The 26,902-nt window shown below is 52.6% G+C and overlaps 5 protein-coding genes across 5 annotated transcripts; 4 read left to right on the top strand and 1 right to left on the bottom strand.

Annotated features, from left to right (window-relative positions):
- Positions 1-4,017: 4,017 nt before the first annotated feature.
- On the top strand, positions 4,018-4,991 carry HRG_08894 (reverse transcriptase (RNA-dependent DNA polymerase) domain-containing protein; the record flags this gene model as incomplete). The annotated part of the gene is made up of 4 exons (XM_044867365.1): positions 4,018-4,130; positions 4,176-4,392; positions 4,453-4,883; positions 4,943-4,991. 4 exons carry the CDS (start codon positions 4,018-4,020, stop codon positions 4,989-4,991), a joined length of 810 nt encoding a protein of 269 aa, XP_044717386.1.
- A 2,817-nt stretch (positions 4,992-7,808) lies between these two features.
- On the top strand, positions 7,809-8,977 carry HRG_08893 (uncharacterized protein; the record flags this gene model as incomplete). Its single annotated transcript, XM_044867364.1, has 3 exons — positions 7,809-8,332; positions 8,386-8,742; positions 8,884-8,977. 3 exons carry the CDS (start codon positions 7,809-7,811, stop codon positions 8,975-8,977), a joined length of 975 nt encoding a protein of 324 aa, XP_044717385.1.
- Positions 8,978-16,673: 7,696 nt separating this feature from the next.
- Positions 16,674-17,291, bottom strand: HRG_08892 (integrase core domain-containing protein; the record flags this gene model as incomplete). Its single annotated transcript, XM_044867363.1, has 1 exon — positions 16,674-17,291. The coding sequence occupies one exon, from the start codon at positions 17,289-17,291 to the stop codon at positions 16,674-16,676; it is 618 nt and encodes a 205-aa protein (XP_044717384.1).
- Positions 17,292-23,023: 5,732 nt separating this feature from the next.
- Positions 23,024-24,095, top strand: HRG_08891 (Arrestin-lik; the record flags this gene model as incomplete). Its single annotated transcript, XM_044867362.1, has 4 exons — positions 23,024-23,042; positions 23,105-23,315; positions 23,373-23,850; positions 23,985-24,095. The coding sequence occupies 4 exons, from the start codon at positions 23,024-23,026 to the stop codon at positions 24,093-24,095; spliced, it is 819 nt and encodes a 272-aa protein (XP_044717383.1).
- Positions 24,096-25,142: 1,047 nt separating this feature from the next.
- HRG_08890 (integral membrane protein pth11) lies at positions 25,143-26,479 on the top strand (the record flags this gene model as incomplete). Its single annotated transcript, XM_044867361.1, has 6 exons — positions 25,143-25,241; positions 25,292-25,363; positions 25,429-25,687; positions 25,875-25,935; positions 25,995-26,044; positions 26,106-26,479. 6 exons carry the CDS (start codon positions 25,143-25,145, stop codon positions 26,477-26,479), a joined length of 915 nt encoding a protein of 304 aa, XP_044717382.1.
- Positions 26,480-26,902: the final 423 nt, after the last annotated feature.

Here is a 26,902-nt window from a genome sequence, read left to right as displayed (position 1 = left end):
TGCAAGATCGCTCGCACGGTGCCTATCGCCACACGCACACATCACTCAGGGGATACAAACCCTGCCGCTTTTGTCTGCTTGCTTACGCCAATCGTTCTATCCTCCTTGCTGCCCATTTCCCAACACCAAAGGCTTTCCGAAGATGACAGCCAAGTCTGAGGTTACGCTCTCCAGACCGTCCGAATGGGCTTCCTGGTACGACGATTTCGTCTCAGGGCTGAGACTTCCAAGGTCTTTGGCTTTGTCGATATCGACAAGGATGCTCCGATCCTGGAGGAACCAAAGGAGCCTATGACTTCCGAGGAAATGCTTGAGTCACTCAACAAGTCTGCCTTTAACGCTTGGGCACGCGCATACCAGCAGAACGCTGCATCTGCCGGACCAAGACCAGACCCGGCCACTGACCTCAACGATGGTCAGTGGACCCGACTCACACGTCTTCAGTCCGAATACAAAGTCAAGCTAGCGACCTTCGCCAACCGGCAGCGCGCCTATGCTGAACTCGCTGTTTGGGTCCGATCAACTGTCGATAAAACCTATCTTGGCAACACGACTTCAAGTCTGACCTTCGCGTTATTGTCCGCGACCTGAAATCAAGCCTTGCGCCCTCTGAAGACGAACAGAAAGAGGAAGCACGCTTAAGATACCGTCAGGTCCTCACCCAGACAAAGAGAGTCAAGCCGGAGGACTGGCTCGTGGCTTGAATAAAGCCAAGTTAGAAGGCGAACGACACAAGATCGCCGAGCTTGAAGGACAGTCTGCCCTCAATGACTTTCTCACAGCGACTTCTGCCTTTGATGCGACATGGGCAAGCCAGCAGAAGGTCCACATCATGAACAGCAAAAAGTTCGGCCTCAAGATTGATGTCACACTACGCGCATTGGGCGAACTGTTCCACGAGCAGGTCCGAAGCACCAGAATGAGCAGCAAGCTGTCTGACAGCGTGTTTGCCGCCTCTGATGCAGCTCAAAGCCACTGTCCATGCGGAGTGCCGTCGTCTAAGCACCGATGGAAGTCCCTTGACTGCGCTGCTGTACAAATTGCAATCAATGGCGAGTCAAGGATGGACGACAAGTCAAGTCCAGCCGCGTCAAGACCTGCAAGGAAGCTCAAGCAAGCCAAGTGGAAGAGTCTTGTAGACACGGTCAAGGCCTCGGCAGCCACTGCCAAGACAGATCAAGCAGGAGATAAAGGAAACCCACGCAAACATGGCGACTTTGCCGGACTGACAATCGATGCAAAGGCCTCACAAGTGGAACCACCGACTCGGTCTTTTCAGCTCTACGCGAGAAGCATCCTCTTTACAATTCGACGATCTATGACGGTGGAGCAACTACCCATATCGTCAATGACAAGAGTCTGCTGACCGACATCCGCGAAGCTGAGGAAACCGACTACGTTATGATCGGAGAAGGTTCCTTGAAGGTCGAAGCACAGGGCACTCGAAGGGTGGAAAATGTTCTGGATGGCGAAAACGGAAGAAACACACGCGCCCTTGTTCTTCTCGACGTTGCGCATGTGCCACGATTCCACACGAACATTGTCAGCGCGAAGAAGCTTGCAAGGAAGGGTCTATGGCACTGTGGGGTCGACAACACGCTTCGAATGGGAACCTATGACGACAATGATATCCTTTGTCGGCTTACAGACCAGTACGATCTCGACGTAGTCGAATACAAGCCAGTTTCCCGCTCTTACTTCAAGCTTCCACAATCACTGATCTCCGTGTTCAACGCCTTCCAAGGCGTATTTTCTTCCTTTCAGACAGACAACACTAGGCCAAGACGGCAGAGAATGGCGATTTCAAGGGTTCCGCCTCCACCACGATTGGATTCGTCCGAAACCTGGCATCACCGATCCTGCCACGCTGGGCCACAAGCACTTGAACAACTTGTCTTACAGACAAAGGGCATCCGGATCAAGGGCCCAACCACCGTTCAGTGCACGGCCTGTGGCACCGGCAAGGCAACCGAGATTATCTCCCGCAGGGAATCCCCGAACAAATCAAGGCAACCGTTCTTTCGGGTCTTTATCGACATTTTCGAGTTCCTGCGGCATACAACGGACACCGCTACGTTCTACTTGTCACCGACGAGTTTAGCGGTATGATGTTTTCCTGGTCCTTGACTTCAAAACGGAAGTCAGCCAGATCATTAAGGACTTTGAAGCCCGAGTTAAACGACATACGGGTGCATCGATCTGCAAGATCAAAATCGACAACGAAAGGACCATCATCAACCTGCCCTTCCAACGCGATTCCGAGTTCCAGATCTGGGCTACAGAAGTAGGCATTGAGATTGAACTTCCGCCGCCGCACACCAAGGAACCGACTGGTGGTGCGGAACGACCTGGGGGTATTAATCAGCAACGAATGCGCTGTATGTTCGGCCTTCTGCCGCAAGAACTCTGGCCAGAAGTCTATCGTGCAGCCGTTTGGATACACAATATCCTTCAAGCCGGAGGAACGACTGGATGTCGCCTAAGGAGAAATGGACCGTTGGTTTCACCAACACTTTCGATGGTACCGGTACAGACCGCCAAACGTCGACTTTGATGCAAACAAGGATCTCCGACCAGACTGGCGTGGGGTGTATGCGTATGGATGCAAAGCATATCCCCTGAACAGCCGATACAAGGCCCGGAAAGACATCAATCAATTCAAGCTTGGCCCACGAGCACACGTTGGATACCTTGTTGGCTACCACGCCAGCAATATCTATCGCATCTGGGTCCCCAAGCTCAATCAGGATTATCAGGTTATCCTGTCCCGAGATGTACGATTCAACGAGGAGGAATTCTTTGATCCAGAGAAGGAAGAACAGCTCGAGACTGAGGCAATCGCCGAGTACAAGCCAACGTCACAGGCGCTCGATCCGCTTCCTCAGCGAGACTGGGACACGCTCTTGGATGAATTTCTATGAGTTTGATCATCATATCTTGGGTGCGACCTGGAGGTTCGAACTCGGGGTGGAAGACACTAGAGGTGCCATCTCAGATGTTAAAGACGCTGGATCGCAGCTTCTGCAGCCTCTATCGCAACTTCGCAAGACAGACTTCTCACGCCTCTGAGCGAATCCCGGTCCTTCCGACGCCGGAACTGTTACGGCCAAGCACATACGAGCCTTGACGGCTATAAAGATGTATTGGCACTATGAACGAAGACTCAAAGCTAAGGAGCAAGAAAGAAGGACTAGACTACACGACCGAGCTGGCCCTTATGTGCATATGCACGAGGTTACCTCAGCAGCGCTCAGGTAAGCACGAGGTCGCACGTGGGCACGTGATGCTGCTTGGGCACGCGACACTGGTGAGGTTCTGCGCTGGTGTCTCTACGCTGGCGCGCAGGGTCGTGACAGGAACCAACACCACAGCTGGACAGAAGGGACGCCTCACCAGCTTCCAGGTCAACCGGCTCAAAGATTTCAACACCAGACCCACCGTTGCAAACAGACCCGAGCTCACCTGCCCAACGTTCTGTGGCTGGTTCAAACAGCGATCTAACTGAGCATCATAACGCCGAAAGCTCTCCAGTGGAGTTAGAGTCTCTGCCCCAACAAGACAGAGAAACAAGCTATGATAGCCAAAGGTCGACTGATTCAAGCGATCCAAGTCCTGAAGGAGTCACCGGGACACGATCGTAGTTCAACCGCTGCCACCACGCCGGCGACCTTCCTCAGAAGGCAATAGCATGCAACCGGACAAGCAGCCGTCAGGTGACCAACCAATTCCTGAAGAACCACGCGGCAAAACGCGCACCCGCCGCAGTCAACAGGCGATTTACGGTGACCAGCCAACTCGCAAGAGTGACCGGACACCAAAGCCAAAGAGGAAGCACGATGATTACGTCAACAGCGTTTTCACGGCCCTGCTTCCAGCGGATCAACATCCAGAGGAAACCTCGAAACATTTCATAGTGTCTTTCTTGCCGCAGTCTCTAAGACGGCACGAGATCATCGATTTCACCGCGATGACCTTGTACGACTCCCTAAACGCTACCAGGATCTAGAAAACCACCCGATGGGCCCAGACTTCAAAGAGGCCATAAGGAAGGAATTGCACGATCTCCTCCGACGTGGCACCTGGAGACTGGTCGAACGCAGCAAGGCACAGGGATCGCCTCTTCCACTGAAGTGGGTGTTCACCTATAAGTTTGATCAGGACGGATACCTCCAAAGGTGCAAAGCTCGGATCTGCGTCCGTGGCGACCTGCAGGACGAGGACGACGGACGGGAGACATATGCAGCCACCCTTGCAGCAAAAACCTTCAGAATCGTGATGGCAATCGCAGCCCGATTCGGTCTTGACGTTAGACAATTCGACGTTGGTAACGCCTTCCTGTACAGCGACCTAAAGAAGGACCATCCCGTCTACGTCCGGCTCCCGCAAGGCTTTGTAGAACTTGGTTTCTTGAAACCTGGAGAAGGCTCAACCATGATCGCGGAACTTGACAAGGCCTTGTATGGTCTTCGAGAGTCTCCACTGCTCTGGTACAATGAGATCTCCCAGGCCCTCAAGGAGGCAGGGATTGACCGTACGGATGAAGAACCTTGTGTGTTTACCAACGGCAAAATCCTGGCTCTTGTCTATGTCGACGACATCTTGATTCTCAACCCACGGCAAGAGAAGAAGGCGGTAAACGACCTGGTCCAGCATCTCCAATCCAAATACGATCTGCGCGAAGAAGAATTTAAGTGGTATCTTGGCATCAGAGTTGTAAGGGATCGACCAAACAGGAAGATCTACCTCTGCCAAGACGCGTACGTCGAGAAAATTGCGCGAAAGTTCAAGCTCAGCGACTTGAAACTCCGAGTACCATCAATCCCCATCGCGACGATCCCGCTCGTCAAGTACAACGGGCAGGCTACCAAGGAAGAGATAAAGGCGTATCAGGAACGAGTTGGATCCTTGATGTATATCGCGGTCATGACCAGACCCGATATAGCACGAGCAGCAGCCCAGCTCGCGAGGTTCCTGACAAACCCATCGCCTGAACACCTTGAAGCCGCAAACCAATGCATCCGATACCTATACTCAACGAGATTCCTTGCAATCATGTACGACGGGATGCATCAGGGAGAGGTACTTGTGATCGCAAGCGACGCGTCATTTGGAGATGATATCGAGACCCGTCGTTCATCGCAGGGATATGTGATGATGTTGTTCAACGGACCGGTCATATGGAAAGCTGGGCTCCAAGACACAGTCACGTCTTCAACCACCGAAGCAGAAATTCTCAGCCTAGAGAGAACAACCAAGGAGAGTTACGCCCTGGACCGACTATTAAGGGATATCTCTCTTGATCTCGGGCCTCTGAAGATTTACTGCGACAACCTTCAGTCGATCCGACTAGTGGTTGAGGAGAACCAGAGAATCACGACCAAGTTGCGGCACGTTGACATACAGAACATGTGGCTAAAACAGGAATTCAAGAAGGGTAGGTTCCTAGTGGAATACTTGAAGACTGATCAGATGCCAGCAGACGGATTGACCAAAGCGCTATCGAGAGCGAAATTCGAGCACTTCCGATCGATGCTGAATCTGACAGATATCAAGAGGGAAGCAAATTTGGAAGTGGGATGTCGATGACCTTCTAGGTCAGGCTGGTTGTGATAGCTTCTAGCAGCGTTGACTTGATCACTCAACGCTGGGGGGTGTGTCGCATATCAAGCCTGCCTAGGATGATTATTCATGAAGTTCTCACGAAGAGAGCATGCAAGTGGGCATTGATTGTGTAACGATGGGTATGATGTGTTGTATTCCGTCGTGTCTGTCCCTCTTGCAAATGCCCTCTTCTAGGCTCCCTATTTATATCCCTTGGTTCCCTATTGATATCCCTTTTCAGTTGTATAGGTACAATATCTAGGGGGCTGGGCTCCTTTCCCCAGCCCCCCCTTTGCATACTGACTTTCCCTAGTCGCCGAGGGCTCTTTCAGCTTCCCCCGTATATGCAGTCTCTCTACAGCCTATGTGGCTGCCTAATGCGGTCTCCTAATAGTCTTCTGCAGCCGCAGAACTCTCTGCAGGCTGCCTTTCTGTCTAGCCCGTCGGGGCCCTTAGCTGTATACCCCTTATGGGATCCCGAGCTCAAGATCTCAGACGTGCTTCGCGACAGAAGTGGCGATGTTACTCGCAACGCCGCTGTTGCCTGCTAGGCAACCACTACTGCGTAATCACGCGACGGACCTTTCATTTGCGTATAAAGAGCTGCACAACTCCGTGCGTTCGTTCACTTCTTGTTCTTTAGATAATTCTCATCAATTGCCTGATGCCATCTCTGACCCGTGTGGAGCCAAATGTCTGACAGTTGGCGAAAGGGTGGGGTTGGCGAAAGGGTGGTGGTGCATGGTAGTCGTTTACTTCCCGCCTCCGGCTTGTCACATGGCGCCGACATACCACGCCACGTTTGGACGGTCGTCTAGTTTTGACATGTTTTTGTCTTTTGTTTTGTTTCCGTTTTTGTGTTTGTTTTTGTTTTTGTTCTTGTTTTTGGCTCAGTGCGCGTGGATCGTGAAACTCTCATCCGTAGGCTTTACCCTACGGTCCCTATCTGCCCGTGGGCAAGTTCTCCTGGTTGCGCGCCCGTGATGAAGTCGCTGCGCATTACTGGCCACAACCGAGTGGCACACTGCGGTTGCAGGGGCGGTTGGCTCTGGTCGCTCTCCTGTGTCACCGAGCAAGTTGAAATGCCATTCTGCTGGGGCCCATCGACTAGGCCCATTGACTGGGGCCATGAGAAACCCTGGGGCAATTGTTGCATGTTACCCGAGCCACGGCGACATCTGGCCAACCTCTCTTGAGGTCTTGCCGGATGTAACCCGGGGCTCCGAACAGCACTGGTTTACAGCCGTTCCTCTCACAGTGGAGGGCTGCATAGATGCCAGCGTAAGCACCACGACAGTCCAGCCAATAGTGGTTGGCAACCACAACCCCCGCGAACATGACTACCTTCAGCGAGTGTGACATGTTTGCTAAATTGAATTGTTCCCGGCACGCCCGTTCACTAAGATTACTAGGGGTGCCGTGTTTGGGTGAGAAGCTAACCAGTATCCAATTCTGCGTGTCGGAACGTGTTGTGCCTGGCGTTGTAGCTGCTAGTTTGTGGCGTTTCCGTGATGGCGTACCTTGGATGGTTTGAAGATGGTCGGAAGTGATTTTGAAATCCGGCGGGCCACGGATCCGGCAGATCACCGGTAAATCACTTAGTTGCCGACACTTTTCACTAAGATTACTTAGTGTCCGTACGACGGATAGGAAGGTAGGTAGGAAGATAGGTAAAGAGGTGATCTTAGTAGTTGTATTGCTTAGAGAGTAGCTAGAAAGCTTGCTTAAGAAAAGGATATCTAGTAGACATAAAGTCCCTTTATATAGAAAACTCCTCCTTTCTTTCCTCTGATTATTCGTTCGATCCTCTAGGCAGCAGGGTATTATTCTAGACAACTAGTCTTAGATCTAGGAATTCTTTATATAGAAAACTCCTCCCTTTCTTTCCTCTGATTATTCGTTCGCAGGGTTCAAAGCCACTCCTCCACTACACATTCGAGAATGTGGAGTGGATGTGATGATTACTAAGATCACGGCCGTGGTGTGGATGGTAGATATGGATCCACATGTGGAAATTCTTTCCACATTTACCCGTTGGCGGGGCCCTTCGGGAGCCACTAAGGGGACAAGCCCCTTAGTTGGGGAGCTAATGTGTGGACGCGCCCCGAACCCGTGCACACCCCACCACACTCGCGCTTGACCGTAGCTCCCACCAAAAATACGCGTAACGCGTGGTAGTCAGACTGTGCATCACATCCATCATCACTATGCGTACCCACGCCGGCGCAGCCGCCGCCGCCGCCGTTGAGAAGGCTGCAATGCTGGTCATTACCTCTCGTGACGACCTCACGTATGGCAGGCGCCGGCAGACGCGTAGCTCGTCTGCCAAGCCCGTCTCTATTAGGCAGGCTGCAGCTATCTTCAACGTGCCCTCCTCGACTGTTCAAAAGGCCGTACAGCGTGCCCTTGGCCGCCGTAGTTCGGCTGGCCGACCAAGACTTCTTTCTGACGATGAAGACGATGCCGTCGCCGCTTATGTTACGTGGCTTCAACGCTCCGGCTTCCCGGCAACCAGGCAACAGGTCCAGGCTGTCGCCCTGACCCTTCTTCAACGCCGTGATCCTAATGCCCGAGCACCTGGAAGGCATTGGTACAATGCTTGGATTGACGCCCATCCAGAACTTCGGGTCACAACGATCAAGGCTGTAGAAAGAGCTAGGAAGACATTTGAGGCTAGTGATGTCTGCTATATCGAGGCCTTCTTCCAGAGGCTTGAAGACATCGTCAACCAGTACAAACTTAGATGAGTGCCCGTACACGGAAAGGCAAGGCTGTCAAGGCCAGCGAGGGCACTTTCTATACAAGCGTCAGCCTTGCGGATATTCGTCAGTCACAAGAGTCATCCCAGAGGCTCGCAGCCCAGAAGTCACATCGTCAGGAGCTTCGCCAACTAAAGGCTATGGTTCGTCGCGAGAGGGAACAGCTACTCGAGCAATATCGTAACGAGAAGTTCCAAGTGATCAATGGCAAGGCAAGAAGACTCACGATCAAACAGTGGCTCGCTTGGAAGGGGAAAAGCGATGACTATCTTGCCCTCGAGACAAGCGAAGAGATGTATGCACGCCTCCTCAAGCCGGCAGACAAGTTCACGATAGACACAACCCGCACGCCGCTTTGTGCGCCCTGGCGTGAAGGCCGACGGTACGCCAGCAGAGCAAGCGGCTGTGGCCGCAGCTTGCGCATCAGAAAGACCGTTGCAGTCAATTCAATGGCCTCATATTGAGAGAGAGGGGTCTATTGAGATTATCACATCGTCACAACAGCCGCCGCTGCCACAACGAGCACCATCGTCATCGCCGCCACTTACGGAGCCCTCGCTGTCATCGTCGCCGCCGGGCACGCCTACGCCACGCGAGCCAGGTTGGAAGAGACTTGAGGCTATTATTCGAGACAGCTATATTGAAAGGGCATCGATTTAAGATCTAATTGATATATAAATTGGCTAAATAGCTAATCTAGTGAGGATAAAGGGGAGAGTGTAGGTATAGGGGTCAAATGGGGCAAAAGAGGGCGGCCACACGTTTCAACAGCAACACATGCATGCCTCAACGCCATGCAACTGCGCACAACACTTGGAATCCAGATAATCAATTGCTTCATATACCATGATTTAATCGCTGTACACGATGCACCAATTTTTATTAGGCCTAGACAGGCGTGGAATGCGTGGGCTGACTTTTGCACGCAATTGCTGCATAAACCGCGTGCACGGGTTCGGGGCGCGTCTGTCGGAAAACGCGGTTGTCAGATATATGTGTCAATTGCAGCGCACCTGTCGGAGCGCGTTCCACTTTGCCTGCGTGGCGCAATGGTCTTCGCGACAGTTATGAGCCCGGGAGGATGGCACACCCCTGCAACTTCCGGTGACTGCGCGTTGCGGGGTAATACCCGTAGATAGCCGTGTACCCCTCCTTCTCTTGGATTTCCCTGGGTAATGGGCGCGGTGCTTGGTGTTCGACTCCCGCGTCGTGGGCTGCTAAGGTCCAGGAATCCCGGCGGAGCCGCGATCCCTGAGGGGGTGTGTCGGAAAAACGCGGTTGTCAGATATATGTGTCAATTGCAGCGCACCTGTCGGAGCGCGTTCCACTTTTGCCTGCGTGGCGCAATGGTCTTCGCGACAGCGTCCACACATTAGCTCACCAACTAAGGGGCTTGTCCCCTTAACGTAATCCACCCCCTTCCCGGTCAGACCCCCTACTCGGTCAGAAAAAGTCTCCACGCGGCGACCCACACTTATGGCAAGACAAACCGAGCACTATGACGGCAACGGGAGACCAATCGGTTCCACGCGAAGAACGGGTCCTGCTCGCCGTCAGGGCCTATCAGCAGGGCCAATTCAAAGTACCCGCAAGGCTGCGGCCGCATACGACGTCCCTCAATCGACAGTATCTGATCGACTGCGCGGTGTCATTCGCCGACGCGACGCTCAGATGAACAACCTGAAGTTGACGGCGACGGAAGAGACTGCCCTGGTACAATGGATCTTGTCGATGGACGAGCGAGGAATGCCGCCGACAGTGGCTTACACTCGTCGGATGGCCAACTTATTGCTTTCCGAGCGAGGCAAAGATCCTGTCGGGGAAAACTGGGTGCGGAAGTTTGTTGGCCGCCACGGCGAAATCAAGGCAAAGTACTCGCCGATACGACTACCAACGAGCCAAATGCGAAGACCCCAAAAGATCCAAGGATGGTACGATCGAGTCGCGGCGACGAAACAGAAATGGGGATTCTTGACGAGGATGTCTATAACTTTGATGAGACGGGGTTTCAAATGGAGTCGCTGCAACGGCGAGAGTCCTTACCCGGTCTGACCGGCGAGGTCGGGCAGTACTCACGCAGCCTGGAAATCGAGAATGGGTTACTGTGATCGAGTCTATCAACTGCCAAGGTTGGGCTTTACCGGCGAAGGTTATCTTCCAGGGCAAGTTACACCAAGCAAGCTGGTACGAATCAGGAGTGCCCGATGACTGGCATATCGCCGTTAGTGAGAATGGCTGGACTTCCGACGACCTTGCTTTGAATTGGTTAAAGGAAGTCTTTGATCCGAATACACGGCGCCGTACGGTTGGTACGCATCGACTTCTTATTCTCGACGGGCACGGCAGTCACGTCACGCCGGAATTTGACAAGTACTGTACGGCCAATTCCATCGTAGTACTCCAAATGCCTGCACATTCCTCACATCTCTTGCAGCCTCTTGATGTCGGGTGCTTTTCGCCGTTGAAAACCATATACGGCCGAAAGGTTCAAGAGAAAATGCTCGCTGGGATCCATCATATCGACAAGCAGGACTTCCTTCCCATGTACTTAGACGCTCGCCGACAAGCACTTTCGCCGTCGAATATCCGAAGCGGATTTATGGCAACAGGCCTTTTTCCGTTTGACCCAAACAGAGTATTATCGCGGTTACAAGTTCAGGTTGACAAAGTCGGTAACGATCACGGCGACAAGAATACTCCAAGTCCCAACAAGAGCCTGGAAGCAGCCAAGACTCCGCATAACGTCAACCAGCTTACCACTCACGCCGAAAGGCTTCTTCAACGCCGGCCACAAAATACAGACTCGCCAGTTTCACAAGCTATCAACCAGCTTATCAAAGGATGTCAAATGGCCATGCACAGCGCCGCCCTCCTTGCCGACGAAAACCGGCAACTTCGGTCAGAAAACCAGCGGCGAAAGCAGAGAAAGAACAGCGCCGTGAATACATTGGCGACGGCGGTACTCTATCGGTTGCAGAGGGCACGGTTAGGATAAAGCAACGGAGAGAAGAAGAAGAAGAGCGGGTTAAGCGACGGAGAGTGGAAGAAGAGGAGAGGACTAAGCGCCGGCGAGAGAAGGACGAGGCGGGCCAAGCGACGACAAGAAGGAGAAGAGCGGGCCGAGCGACGGCGACAAGAGAACGAGGAATGGTTCAAGCTACGGCGAGAAAAGGAAGAGGAGCGGGTCAAGAAACAGAGAGCAAAGGAAGATGAGCGGGCCAAGCGACGGCGGGAAGAAGGGAGCGGGACCAACGACTTATAGAAGAGCTGAGTGTCCCAAGACAGCGTGCACCACCACGGTGTAGTAAGTGCAGGTCTTTGAACACACTGCCCGTACGTGTAATAGATAGTCCTAATCGAGTTACTTGTCTCTTGGAGTAAATATGTCGTGGTATTGTGCTCCGTTTGTCTCGCGTAAGGTGCGGGTCTAGTCGGTGGGGAATTTTTGACCGAGTAGGGGGTCTGACCGGGAAGGGGGTGGATTACGTTAGTGGCTCCCGAAGGGCCCCGCCAACGGGTACGGGTGGAGGCTGCTTAGTAACCTCAGCTCTTGTTGAAGGGTATCCGCAATTTCCACGATTTCCACGGTTTCCACATGTGGCCAGGCAACTCTCCCCTGTAAAAATTCTTCTCTTCTGCGGGCTGTTAGCAGCCTGTTAGTGGATAATTATTTTCAGGTCACCCGACCATGCTTCTGCCTCTCTAGCCCTAACGGGGCTCTAGCAAGCACCAAAGGCAGACTTTGAGAGTTCGTCTCCTCTTGGGAAGCTGGTCTCGAATAACGGCATGCCTCGCGCTGCCTCGCCTTCTGCCGCCTCGCGGCATCGCCTCTTCTGCCGCCTTTACTGGCTGGCCTCGACTTCTGCCGCCTCGCGGCCCCGACCTCTTCTGCCGCCTCGCGGCCCAACTTCTTCTCGCCCTTCCTGGCACGCCTCGCGCTGCCTCGCACCCTCTGCCGCCTTTACTGGCTGGCCTCGCCTTCTGCCGCCTTGCGGCTCTGCCTCCTTCTGCCGTCTCGCGGCTCGAACTTTGCCGCCTTGCGGTTCTGCCGCCCAGCGGCCACGACTTCCTCTGGACTGGTGGGCCGCGGGGGCCCCGAGGAGCTACAAGAGCCTAGAGCTCAAGGCCTCACCCGGGTGTCCCCCGGAGCTGCACACCAATCGACAACACCTCCACCACCTGCTTGCTACGAGGAGCAGGCACGGGGACTTCGCCGACTGTCATAACCACGAAGTGGCCCCGGATCGAACGCTCCTGCGGGAGAAGACAATCGCCATCGGGGCGAATCCCCGACTAACATTGCTACACTCTCTGCTTCCTTTCTTTTCTTTCTTTCTGCCCGTAGGCCCTCCTCGAGGGGGCTTGCGGCCGGCCCATGACTTCGTGGGCTTTCTCAGTCACCCGGCCTCGGCCAAAGACTGACTACTATTACGGCTTCACTGCCGTGCCTGGAGCCCGCTGACGGGGAAGGGCCCTGAATTTCCGACCGGCCTCAGAGCCTCAGAATTGCTAGATGGAGTGGTTAGGTGCTACACACGGTCCTTAGTCCAGGTACTCGGGATATTCTATGTATCTAGTCTCTCTAGCCTAGCACGTCTTTTGCCCTTATAGGGATGTCCCAGACGGTAATCAATACTACTACTACTACTACACATGTGGCCAGGGTCTTGTGGAGTGGAGTGGATTTGATGTGGATCCACATGTGAGTCCATATGTGGATATTCGTGGAGTGGCTTTGAACCCTGTTCGTCTGATCCTCTAGGCAGCAGGGTATTATTCTAGACAACTAGTCTTAGATCTAGGAATTTATCTTAGGCAGCTGAGTAATTATTCTAGGCAGCTATTCTTATGTCTAGACATTTCCTTCCCTTTTAAAGGAAGACCGATTCAGTGTTGCTAATAATATGACAATAAAGTACCGGTAGTTCTCAGCAAGCTGAGAGCGCGGGCGGAAGGATAAGGGCAGGCACAATTGAGTCCAAATGATGATGCATGTTTTCTATCTGTCTGTGCGACATTGAAGGGGTATTTATACGGAGATACCTCTCTAGGACCCGTGGTGCAGTGATCGGAATGGTCTGGTATGATATCTCTAGCTACAGAAGGAGTGGAAGGCTAGGTCTTATATAGACATAGCTGACAAATGTCGACATGATCATAGAACCTTCTAGAGACTACGAGTCTCTTCCAACAATAATCAACTAAATAATTACATTAATGGAATCCTTAATTCCCGGGCATGATCTGACATTATGCCCGGGCAATTTGCACATACTCTCACGAAGAAAGTCAGCAGAAAGGTCATATTGTATTCCGTGTCTCTGTTCTCCTCCCTTTCTGCCCTAAACCCAAGCCCCTATTTATATCCCTCTTTCGTAGTAAAGGTAATGTGTTCAGGGAGGCTGGGGACCTGGGGGTTCCCAGCCTCTCGACTGGAGATGTTCCAGTCTTTTAAGAGGAGCTTTCCAGCCTCCTCGTTCAGACCTGGTTATCAGCTCCCTTGCTGCCCTAGCTACCCATGGGTGACCTGGTTGACTCGACCATGGGCCGTACTTCATGACACACCCTTAGCTGTAGCCTACCCATAGGGAACAGCTAGATCAGCCTTATAGGGCCTCCTAGACGGAGGGACATCATTTCGGAATTAAGAAGGGAGAACCGTAGGACTCCTTCGCGAAAAGCTGGGCCATGTATACGCGGCAGGGGAAGTGACCTCCCAAATATTACTGAGCTAAGCCAGAGGAAATCCTCCTTTATTGCAAAGCTAGTTGGGGTTTTGCTTTCCTGCTGGCTCTGATCTTGTCAGCTAGGAGTTCCAATCGGGCTTCTCGCTGTAATCGGCTCCGTAAGTCAGCTACCCTATCATTCGGAGGAAATTTTGTAGCTTTTGGAAAGGAGGGCCTTCGTAAGGCCGTCCGCTCGCATTCGGGCCGTTGGAACCCATTGATTTTGATCCTTCCTTGTTGAGTCTCTTGACGAAGCCAATGCTGATGGATATCAACGTGTCGAAGTCTCGTAGAGAGCTTTGCACTAGCTTCTTCAAGCAGTCTGATGGTTTGTGTGTTATCAGATTCAAGCAACAACGGCTCTGGGATTTGAACTTGCAGAGATCGCAGCAACCGACTAATAAATATAGCTTCTTTTGCAGCTTCTGATATAGCTAGCAATTCGGCTTCGGTGCTTGACGTAGTGACTGTGGCCTGCTTCGAAGCTCTCAAGCAATTGGTCCGCCAAATAGTGTCATGACGTAACCTTGGGAACTTTTCCTATCGATTGAGTTGTCCGCAAAGCTTGCATCGCTCGAACAGAGGAAGATCTCAGCAGCAGCCTTTCGACCCATGTTACCCCCTAGCCTAATACCATATGATCGTGTGGCGTAGAGGTAAAGGATCACTCTGTCGGCTGCCTGCTGGTGTATTTCGCCGGGGTTCTGGTTGTGCCTTGCTAGTCGAGAGACCGCAAAAGCAACATCCGGCCTCGTTGAGATAGCCGCAAATAGTATAGATCCAACCTTTTGCAGAAATCTGTGTAAATAACCCTTCTCTGCTTGGCTCGTTGAGGGAAGCAGTTCCTCAGATGCCATTGGAGTATCAGGGGGATTTGAGACGAGCCTGCTTGGGTCTAGGAGCTTATGGGCGATCTTCTCGATATAGGCGTCTTGCGTCAGCCAAATCGTTCGTTGAGATCTATCCCTAAGGATGTGTATCCCGAGGAACCACCTAGGCTCTCCAAGAAGCGTCATTTGATATCGAGCTTGAAGCCCTCTTATCGCTTCCTTTGCAACCTCCTGGTCTCCTTTCTTATAGGCCCAGATGATATCGTCCACGTAAAAGAAGACAAGAATTGCTCCCTTTCTCATAACACAGGGTTCTTGTGGGACTGTCTGAAAGCCTAGGGATTTAAGGGACCCGGTAAGGTGTTGTTGCCAAAGGAGTGGCGATCGTCGTAGGCCATAGAGGGCCTTCCTAAGTAGCAGAACTCTGCCTGGCTTAACGAATCCGGGAGGCATCCTCATATAGACTACCTCGTCCTCGAGTGGGCAGTTGACGAAGGCGTTGACTGCATCCATTTGATCAAGCTCGAGGTCGAATTCTGCCGAAATCGCCATTAGGGCCCTGAACGACATCCCGGCTAAGGTCGTAGCCGGGTAGGAAGGTCCCCTTTCCTGCTGGTTGCCGCAGACCACGAGACGAGCTTTGCACTTTGAAGGATCCCGTGCTTGTCTGTCTTGTAAATAAAGACCCACTTGCAGCCTAGAATTTGCTTGCCGGCAGCCCTCTTCAAGGAACCTCGAGAAAGGACCCCATCTCCTCGTGTGAGGCAAGGTGGTCTTTCTGAGCTTTGATGAATTCCTCTTTATAAGGGTGCCTTTCGAGCTGCTTCTGTGTCTCTGGCGGTTCGGGTAGGTTCTTCTTATGCGGCCTTTGTGTCTTTGGCTTGAAGATTCGTCCAGCATTGAAGGTTCCATGGAGCATATTCCTGATCTTCTGGGGATAGAAGTCCGAAATCGGTCTTGAAATTGATCTTCCTGGCGTATCCCTGTATGATCAAGTGGCTCCTGCGTTAAGTGCTCCAAGAAGGTAACTCTTTTCTTCTTAGGAGTCGAAACCGAAGGATTTATTAACGCAGATTTCTCCCCACCCCTCAGGGTAGCGACAGGAAGAAATACTGATAGAACGGCTTGAAATTCATCTTCAGAGGGCGGCGGCGTTAGCAAGAGTTCCTCGTTGGCTTTTCTTGGTCTTGTGCCTCCTCCTCGTCAGATTCTTCTTCAAAGAGGTCTTCTTCCTCAGACTCGGATTCTTCATCAAGGATTTCCTGATTTGCTTGCTGATCCTCTGAATAGAGACATTTTCGACTAGCTCGTCGATATTTGCAAGCAGCGGTGGTTGCTCGAGCTTGCCGTCGAAGAAGGTTCTTTCGTCGAATGTAACGTCCGGGTTGAAATAACCTTCCGAAGCAAGGGAACCCATATCCTAAAGATATTCGTAGAACTATAACCAACCAGGTAGCCGATGTGAGTTCTTGGATCGAGCTTTTGTAGCCTTCTCCTCTTCAACTGTGCGTTGGCAGTCATTGCGTAGGCCCTACAGCCGTACGCCTGAAGAGTTGCATGCTGGTTGTGGTCGGGTTCCTTCTTTTTTGTAAATAGCTCCAAAGGGGTCATCCACAGCTGTCGATGCAGATTCTCCTGATCAGAAGGTCTTGATAAGTCCGGTCTGGCTTTTGGATTCCGTGGGGTCCTGTTTTTCAAATAACAGGCCGCTTCCACGGTCTCTTTCCAAAGATCGTGAGGAAGCTTTGCAGCTATCCTCATCTTGCGGCCCTCTCCATTAGGGCACCTCCTGATCTCTCGGCACCTCCATTCTGGGATTGGGTGTTTGGGGACGAGGGTTCTGCTGAGATACCCTTCTTTCGAAGCCACTTCTTAGTTGCCTTAGTAAAGAGTTCTCCGTCTGAACGAATGGTCTTTACACTATAGTCAAATCGAAGCTTCATCCAGCTAACGAAGTCCCTAAGTGCCCCCCAGTTGTGTTTGTTTTGATAGGTCCGGAGAAAGTAGGGGAAAATCATGCCTGAATAGGCGTCTGTTATGAACATCACTCGAACGAATCCCTTATAATCAGGGGATAGGTCGGTCCAGTCGATCCAGATTTCTTCGCAAGGATGACTTCGATCCTTATTCGGGGTTCGCCTTGAGACCTGTCTATAGGCCCTTCCTTGGGCGCATGGTTCGCACTCAACGGTCCTTGGGCCCTTAATGCGAATACCCTTTCGTTGGCCAAGCATTTCGAGTGCTTGAGGGCCAGGGTGACCGAGGCGAGCGTGCCAAAGGTCCGAATCAGCTGTTGCGACAGGCCTAGGGTCTCGAGAGGTCCTTCTTCGTGCCTTTGTAGCTTTAAAAGCTGCCTCATCGAGGTCGTCTTGCATTGCAGGTTGGAAATCTAGCACAAACTGACGGTGCTTTCGGAATAAGACGCAAATTGGTTTCCTCCCTTCCTTATAGGCCAGCTGGGTTGGATTTGTAAAGGTATCCCAGTAGATCCCTTCTTCCTGAAGAGACTGAAAAGAAACAAGGTTGGCTGAGAATCTCGGGCAATAGGCAACCCGTTTTAACCGTAGCTGCCGGAGGGTTCCGTCTGGAGCTGTAACCGTAACATTGACTCTTCCGTAACCTCTATCCGGACTTCTGTGTCTCCTGTGACTAGATATTCGTTCCTGGCCTTTCTAAAGGAGCGGAAGCGGAAAGGTTATTGCAGACGTGTAAGGAGGCCGCCGAGTCTAGGAGGGTCGAGTGACGGAGTGGGTAGTCTATAGAGGTCGGTTTCTGATCGGCTGAATAGACGAAGGCGGGATTTGCTGTGCCAACAATCTTTCCAACTGGCTTTAGTTGCTAAGCCAAACCTTTGTTGATCTCATTGACTCTCCTCTGCAGCTCGGGGTCACTTTTTAGAGCCTTTTCTGCTTTTTCTCGTAGCTTGCTGTTTTCCTGTAGTAGGAAGGTCTGTTTTTCTCGAACAGCTGCCAGCACTCTGAAAGCTCGTGCCTATTTTCGCAAGCAGGGCAGCGTTTTCGAGACGAAGATGAAGGATTTGTATCCTCCTTTCGCTTTCTCTTCTTTTCGGCTGTGCTTCTGGCTCCGAATCGTCTATTGGGTCATCTGTAAGAAAAGCCCCGCCTCGCTTGATTCCTCTTTGCGGTTGTTGTTCCGCAATTTCCTTATTTTTCTTGCAACAATTTGGAACGTCCAACGGAAGGTGAGGCTGCGGGTGCTGGTTCCGCTACTCCTGGTGCGGGGCCGCTGCTGCTTCCACGGTGCTGCTGCCACATATGCAGGTCGATCAAATGCTTGTTGCATCTTTCTAGCCGCATCCTCGTCAAGGCGCCTGCTCTCTTCAAGGAAGATTGTTGCATAGCCATCACTAGGGGCTTAATGATTGTTGCAATATCTCGCAGCCACTGGCCAGTAAGCGCTTCCATTAGGAAGTACTGTATAGCTTCCTGTATGATCTCTTCCCATTTGACAAGCCACTCAGGGATGTTGTTGCTCTTTGAGTAGCTTCGAAGGTGACTCGAGTAAAGCTTCCTGATTCGCTCAGTCATAAATCCTTTGGTAGGGGCGGTTGAAGATTCCAGTGTTGTCATCCATTGACGAAGTGTATCTTCCTCACGCAACGAAATCATCTTTGCTGTGCCGATTGACTCCGTAATTGCCGTTCTAGCTTCCTTAATTAGCTTCTTCTCATATAGGTATTCCTTACGCATATTTTCATAACGTGAAGTGGCTGCCGAGAAAGCTTTCTGCTGAGCCGAAGTGAGGCCTGCATAGGTTATAACACCGGCAGCAAACTCGGAAAACGTAGGCCGAGCGGGGATTGTAACGGACTGTTCCTTCCTCAAATACTAGTCCATGGATGGTCTCGTCACCCTCGCACGAAGCTCCTTATTCCACTTATCCCAGTCCTGAGGTTCTGAGAGAATCGTGCGGCGGGTGGAATTGGTGTTCTTCGACATTGCGATTTGAAGGGTAAAGGGATAAAGGTATGAGTGATCAGATGGATTTGATCTTCGATAAATGGGAGTGCCTGCTGGCACTGTTGAAGGCGCAATATTGTGCACACGGAAGTTCCAGAAACTCTGTTTCTCCCGGGCTCATAACTCAGGAAGAAAGTCAGCAGAAAGGTCATATTGTATTCCGTGTCTCTGTTCTCCTCCCTTTCTGCCCTAAACCCAAGCCCCTATTTATATCCCTCTTTCGTAGTAAAGGTAATGTGTTCAGGGAGGCTGGGGACCTGGGGGTTCCCAGCCTCTCGACTGGAGATGTTCCAGTCTTTTAAGAGGAGCTTTCCAGCCTCCTCGTTCAGACCTGGTTATCAGCTCCCTTGCTGCCCTAGCTACCCATGGGTGACCTGGTTGACTCGACCATGGGCCGTTCTTCGCGACACATACTGCAGAGCCGTTGTGCGCCGGTTTTCCTGGTCGCGCCAGACCGCGCCCCTGACCCCTCGACGCCATTCGCCCTCTCTTCTGCAAGCCGAAGACCTTTCTCCACCGCTAGAACACCCCCATGAGCTACATATGAGCGTCGCATATCCCTCTTTCTCCTCTGCCTTTGGTTTTCGCTTCGGAGTCGCTCATTTTCCTCCGAAAGAAGGGCTGCGCCGTGCATCGCCATTTGGCATCCCTTGACCAAGTAACGCACTGCCTGGTCGGTTGGGCTGGCTTATTCATGCGCTGCCCTCGTACGACCTGTTTCTGAAGAGCCTTGGCTTGTGCCTCTAGCTCAGTAATGTTGTGGGGCGTTTTGGCTAAGCGTTGGCTTCCCGAGCCTTGGGGGTTGTAAGGCGCACACAACTAAACAGAGAGTGAGGAACGGGGTCAATCATTCAATTCATTGATCTCTGACGAGCTCCATCAGGTGCTATGCAACCCTACTTTTATAACCACGAGAGGCCTCCCAGCCCCGTGCTTTTCCCTGGAAAAGTCACTCCAGCCAGTGGTTGGAATCAACCAGCCATCTACCGTGGTCAAGCACTTTAGGCGCGTGACAGGGGTCGAGGGTAGTTGGCTGAAGTAGAGGACTTGGTGTCCTGACATTCAGTCGGGAAAGGACCTTCTGTGGATTGTACGGGACAATTCCGACAGCCTCAAATGCATTCTTAATTGTCTTCTCTGTAAATGTTATCCGATGGGCTTGGTGATAGAGGACTAGAAAGTCTGTTTTGTCGATGCGAAAAGTCCCCAGTTCTACCTTCTCTTGGACAAGCCGACCGTATGAGTTTTTGAGCGCTGAAAAGCATCCAAAATCGAGAGCTTGCAAAAGATGCGTTGAGTGTGGTGGATAGAAAAGCCAGATGATTGAATTCTTCTTGCAGAAGTCATCGAACTCTGAGTAAAATGGCTGCCGTGACCGTCAAGAAGGAGAAGTCGATACTTCCCGACCGCGCGACCGCGTGAGTGCTTGTCGAAGACCTCCGTCGACCACTTAAACCCAAGTTCGTTGTTCGTCCAGCCATTCTCACTGACACCAATGACCCAATTGGGCGGGATTCCTGTCCGGTACCAGGTCGATTGGTGGACTTTGCCTTCGAAGATGATCGTAGACGGCAAGGCCCAGCCAGTGACATTGACTCCTTCGATGACCGTTACCCAATTCCGATCTCCTGGTTGGACGACCTTTGGGCGACCTGACTTGGTACGAATCGCTGTTGGGTGCTTTGACGTCGACGGCTTTGTTTGTGTGACGACCTTGGCAGTTGCGATCACCCCATCTGAAATCCCGTTTCGTCAAAGTTGTAGATGTCCTCTGCTGCAATACCATATTTCGCAATTGTCGCTCGTACGAGGCTAAACCACTTGCCGATTTCCTCTGGGTCTTCGCATTACGCCCGTTGGTAGTCGTATTTTCGTAGGTATTTCGACATAAGTGCGTCGTGGCGCTGTACGAAGCGCGTGAGCCAGTTCTTCCCTACTGACGACCCAGGGGCGCGTTGTGAGAGGAGTAGATCGGCCATCCTTCGTACGAATGGAAGGGTCGGCGAAACCCACGCCCATCGAGTGAAATAATCCGATTAAGGAGCGCCTGCTCTTCCGTTGCTGTCAATTTGCGATTGTTAATGTTGGAAGACGCTCGTAGTCTCTAGAAGGTTCTATGATCATGTCGACATTTGTCAGCTATGTCTATATAAGACCTAGCCTTCCACTCCTTCTGTAGCTAGAGATATCAATAGGATATGTTTCTTCGACACAAAGATGAGCTCTTTCAAGCTACGAAAGATTTTGATGCTTACATTCAACGAACAACTGGATATCAGGTCCAAGAATATGGCATGGACAATGATGTGTCTTTCAACTGGACAACAGAGTTGATACCCTGGGCCCGGGCAAACGGAATCAGTCTCAAACCGACCGTGCCTGGTACACCCAGACAGAATGGATTGACAGAGAGGGCTGGATCGAAGATCACACAGCTCGCTCGATGCATCATGATTCACTCCAAGCTTCCGGAATTCTTGTGGCCCTATGCTCAAGAATCCGTCGTCAAAGTTCTTAACCTGCTTCCGTGCAAATCTAATCAAGGACTCTCACCTCATGAGGTCTTTGCCAGTTTTCTCCGAGTTAACGAGGAACTTCACAAACCCTACATTCGCCACCTACGCACGTTTGGTTGTGTTGCATACGTACACATCAAGAAAGAACGGCGCGTACAGGCCAGGAAGATGGCTCCAAGAGCTGAAGAAGGAAAGTTAGTTGGCTGGGAAGGCATTCATGGCAAAATTTACCACATTTACGTGCCAGCTCGGAATCGAATCGTCCGGGCATGTGATGTTCGCTTTTACGAGAAACTCCCCCAGGAACCACAAAAGTCGGCAAGCGCCGAAGAAGTCGATACAATTGAGTACGAAGCTACGCTTCTCGACGAAGTTCAAGAAGAAGAAGCTGGAGCAACCATCGTTGAGCGAATATCTGATTCGCTGTCAACCATCGAACCGGGAGGAAGGACGACTGATAAGGGTCCGTCCATCGAAGAAACGCAAGACCATCATCTGCCAACGCCGGAGATAACGCAAGAGCTGGATGAATCCCACGATTCTTCTGTGAATACTCTGTCAGACTCCGAAGACAGCCAGGAAATTGACGGACTGGCTGATGAACGGCCAATCCCTCCAGAAACAAGCGAGACTTACACCACGCCGGTCGTGAGTTTACCTCGACCGAGTCGTCAAAACGCGGAGCGACCCGCAGGGTACTATCAAAAGCTTCATCGCGGCAATTCGGGAGATCAGGCTTTAGCTTTGTTACCCCCAGACGTAGTCTCTCCGATAAACCGTCTAGAAACACTTTGTTTGACAGCAATGAAGGCGGAAAGCCTTGCAAACTCGCTGCAAAGGCTACCCGTTCCTAAGTCATACAGAAAGGCTCGAGTGTCCCCAGATTGGGAGACGAAGTGGAAACCAGCATTTGACAAGCAGTACAAGTACCTCCAAGATCGAAGTGTATGGACACTAGAAGAATTACCCCACGATGCAAAACTACTTCCCGGAAAATGGGTTCTCGACGAGAAGAAACTTCCGACAGGAGAACTGGTCGGCAGAGCCCGCTGGGTTGTCTGTGGGAATTTTGAGGAACACGACAGCTGGGCAGTCCAGGATGTGTATGCTGCCGTTGCAAGCACGACATCAGTCAAAATATTTCTTCTTCGACCTATCCGGCCCAAGGAGCCGGTATTCGAAAACCCAAGACGAAGCGAGCAATTAGCAGCATCGATTGCATGGGGTTTGCCCAAGCGCCATCGGGGACGGAGTTGGCGGGTAAAGGGAGTACCAGATCGGGGTATGGACGATGGCGCGGCAGGGCTAGCGGACGCTGAGCCGAGCGGACAGAGGCAGCCCAGGAGGCGGGAGAAGAGAGCCCGTCTTCGTAGCCGGGACGAGCGCCCGACAAAACAGGTTCGAAGTGGAATCGGAAGGCAGAGGAGACGGGAGCTGCAGGCCGAGGACCTGGCGAGTGTGCTGGGCTTTTGGAGGAAGACTTTGCCATAAAGGAGATTGTCTAACGATCAGACGTGGTGTACGCCAATATCGCTCGAGAGGAAGGTGTCGACGGTGCGAGACTTTTACCGGGTGTTTCACGATGCGAGCACGTTGCCGATACGGACGTGCATGCTGTGCTACCGCAAGCGTACGAGAGAGGAGCTGAGGGAGATCACATGGGATCGATGGCTGTCGAGCTGCGTCCCAAAGGGAGGCCGCTCACCATTCTCATGCCGGAGCTGCTTTCCGAGGGCGAGTCCGTGTCGGTGTGCGCCGAGTGTGGCCGATGCCTGGCGCGCGGGAGTCTGTCGCCGGCCGTCCACCTTCATATTCGCCTTGGCTGCGAGCACATGTTCCCCGATGAGCTCAAGGGACTCACGCCGGTCGAAGAGAAGCTCGTCTCGCTGAACTCGTGTTATGGGTTTGTCACGAGGTATAGCATTCCGGGCGGCCAGAGGCAGGCCGTGAGATACCCGAGGCACGTCAAGGGCCACATCACAGTGTTTCCGAACAATGTGCAGGAGCTGGCGACCAAAGTGCTCCCGCACCCCCTTTTGCAAGCACTGGATGAGATCCACGTCTCGTGGCAGGGCGCGGAGAAGCCGGCACCGAGCGACCTGTCGAGTCTCTTGTCGGTGAGGCGGCGGGTGGTCGAGAGGGCCCTTGTCTGGCTGAAGAGGAACAATCCCCACTACGCCGAGATCGAGATCGACGCGGCGGAGATGGAGAGCTGGGGAGATCCGATAGACGGGGTGCCGTCGTCGGTGTACGATCGCATGGAGCGGAACGAGCCATCTGCGTGGGAGAAGGCGCGGACGGCGCACGTTGTGCCTCCCACGGAGCGTGCCATGGACGACGAGGGGTCGGTGGAGATCGAGGAGCTCTTCGCCCTGCTCAACCATGGGCAAGAAGCAGGGGGCCAGGGTGAAGGCCACGGGCCCAACGGAGAAGGCGAGGTTCGCGATGGAATTGAACGTGGCCCCGTCGTTCTGTCCCTCCTTGCTGCCAATTTCCCAACACCAAAGGCTTTCCCAAGATGACAGCCAAGTCTGAAGTCACGCTCTCTAGACCGTCCGAATGGGCTTCCTAGTACGATGATTTCGTCTCAAGGGCTGAGACTTCCAAGGTCTTTGACTTTGTCAATATCGAAAAGGATGCTCCGATCCTGGGAGAACCAAAGGAGCCTATGACTTCCGATTAAATGCTTGAGTCACTCAACAAGTCGGCTGTCACGTGTCAGGGGTCGTCAGCAGAATAACGTCGTTGTTAAGCAGTGGCATCGAACCTTCTGATGACAACGTCATCTAGGCAGCCTGGGTAGTGACATCGCCACTCGAAGGCAGCCACAAGTGACAGAACTATAAGAAGTCGCCTTTTGGAGAGATGGAACAATCGCTTCAGAGCAGTCAATACACCACAACCTCTATGCACCTTCATTACTGTACTGTAACCTGCGATGGTTTTCGTTGATGATACGAGCTCTTATACAAGCTACCATCCTTACCCCCTTTGCTCACCCCTTTTGCTCTGCAAAAATGTTGCCGCTCCATACAAATTGGACCAACTTCACTTACTAGGTCCAGGAGGGGGATGAGGGACGAATTTTAGTCTCCCCTAGTAGGCCCTATGGGAAGTATCCTCCGGGCGAAATAAATCCATACCACACCGTACACATCAGCCAAGCAATAGAAGACCCCGGATCTAAAAGAGGGGCAGGCATGAGTCAACCCGACAGATAGCTGCGAGATGGGCCAAGCGGATGAAGAGGCTGAAGCAGACTCTGGAGTCTCCAAACGATGGGACTCGAATCACTCGATCGCGACGACCGCCCTACACAGCGATTCCCCCGCTGGCCCTCCGAGAAGCGTCGAAGCCTTCGACAGCCGGCAGGGCTCAAGTCCGGTTGAGCATATTGCGCCTGGTTGGCAGTAGTGCGGCGAAGGTGAAACAGTGTCTGCCCTTGAGCGCCGGCTTGACTCGCTCCTCACTCTTTTTGGCCGGGAAATTGCGGCGCGGAAAGACTGCCTCTGGCACAAAGTTTCTAGAAGCTGGGATGATGCGAGTAATGACAGGCGGCTCATGGCCGAGGCCGACACTTCAGGAGTGGCAAAGAATAGGTAATCCAGTCTCACGCCCTCCGCGCTCACGCCAGGCAGCCCATGTCGACTTTTCAACATCTTCATATTCCTCGGCTTCCCGGCTCTCTCTCGCCGGCAGACTGGAAGTATCGTGATGCAACTGAGCCAAAATGGGCGACCCCCGAGTTGAAGAAGCCATAGCTTCCGGCCGTTTGCCGCCGCGAGTCACCCGCGAGGAACTTGAAATGAGCCAAGACGTGGCGGGCATCGTCAGCATCTCTGTCGTCACAGCCCTGGCCACCTTGGTCGTCATCTGCAGACTGCTCTCGCGGAGGTTCATCATCAAGCGCTTCGGCTTCGGCCTGACGACGGAATAGCGCTGGCGTCGCTGGCGAGCCGCCCTGATGGAGGAGCCGTGGCAAGGACTGGCCAGCCGCTGACTCCCTTCCCGCACAGGTCGTCTTTATTCCCTTTGCGGCCCTTTGTATAGAACTCATCAACCTGGGCACCGGAAGAAGCATCGCCTTTGTCCGTTTCGCCATCGACGACGCCACGTGGGTGAGACAGCAGATTTTCGACTCGATTGCGCACTTGGTCTACGCCACTGCCCTCGTCCTCTGCCGCATATCGGGCCTCGCCTTCTACTACCGTATCTGCGCGCTGCACAAGGGGTTTCTCGTCGCCATCCGGATAATATTCGCCGTCTTGGTCATCGGTTACCTGGCGCAGATCTGCCTCATCATTTTCCACTGCAAGCCCGTCAACATGCTTTGGGCGCCCACCTCATTCGAGGACGAGACCAGGTTCGAATGCTTGGAGTGGGATGAGATATACGGCGCCATCTCAGGCATCTCACTGGCCTGCGACCTGCTGCTCTTTGGCCTCCCGTGGCCATGCTCAAGATCTTGGAGATGCCGCGGAAGCAAAGGTTCAACTGGCCTGCATCCTCTTGCCAGGCATTGCGTAAGTATTGGGTACACCGGCAACTACCAAGGCGACGCGACTCTAACCGCATAATGCAGCGTCGTTGGCATCTCCGTCAGTCGAATTGTCTTCGTGATTGGCTTTGCCTGTGAGTAAGCCCGTACCGCCTGGGTCCAACTATTTACTGACGTGTTGCAAACAAAACCAAGACCAAACTCCCGATACTTTTGATTTTGCCTTTCTAAGGTTGCTCGTCGTCGAAGTCTCCGAGATCGGCGCGACGCTCATTGCCCTGTCGATCCCGGGCGTCAAGCCCATGGTGGACAAGTTTATCCTCCGAAAGGACATTTGCTCCAAGTTTGGTGGATCCAGGACGGTCAGGACCTGCTCCAACAGGGGCAGCATCGGGTCCCAGAGCTCAAGCCTGAGCATCTTGAAGGGCCGCTCGCATTCCAGCGTCTTCGACGACGACAGCACCGCGCAACACGGAGCGGCCGTGTGCCGGGGCGAGCTGAACGAAGACGTCAAGCAGGAGGGCATTCAAGTGACGGTGGACATCTATGTCGAAGGCGCACAAAGCTAGTTCGAGGAAAGGCACCCGAACTTCATATAGTTGTGACGGTACAAGTGCACGAACAAGGTCGGGTGCGACTTGGGTAAAGTGATTGTCTACGAAGAGAGAAGGAGGTTCCTAAGGAAGACTCTGACTTTCGCTATTTACATGAATCAAAGTGAGACATTTCATAAAGTATGAAAGTCACATGATCGTTCCCTCACACATGGGCCTCCCTTACTCCATCGCTTCTGATTCTTCCACGTCTTGCTGAGCCTGTAGGCGAGCATTTTGCACTTCTTGTTTCGTGGGTCTGGGTTTGTTTTTGCTGTGCTTCTCGAAGTCTCTGATGGCGATGTGAGCGTTGACGACGTTCTGTAGTGGTTCCCATGTTGCCTGCTCAAGGTCGAAGCCTCTCCATAGTATATGGTACTGGAAGCCTTTCTGTTTTGT

This window comes from Hirsutella rhossiliensis (genome assembly GCF_020360975.1).
Source record: "Hirsutella rhossiliensis strain HR02 chromosome Unknown scaffold00011, whole genome shotgun sequence".
NCBI classification, from domain to species: Eukaryota; Fungi; Ascomycota; class Sordariomycetes; order Hypocreales; family Ophiocordycipitaceae; genus Hirsutella; species Hirsutella rhossiliensis.
Note: the sequence above shows the minus strand (reverse complement) of the source record. Positions and strands in the feature narration are given on the sequence as shown.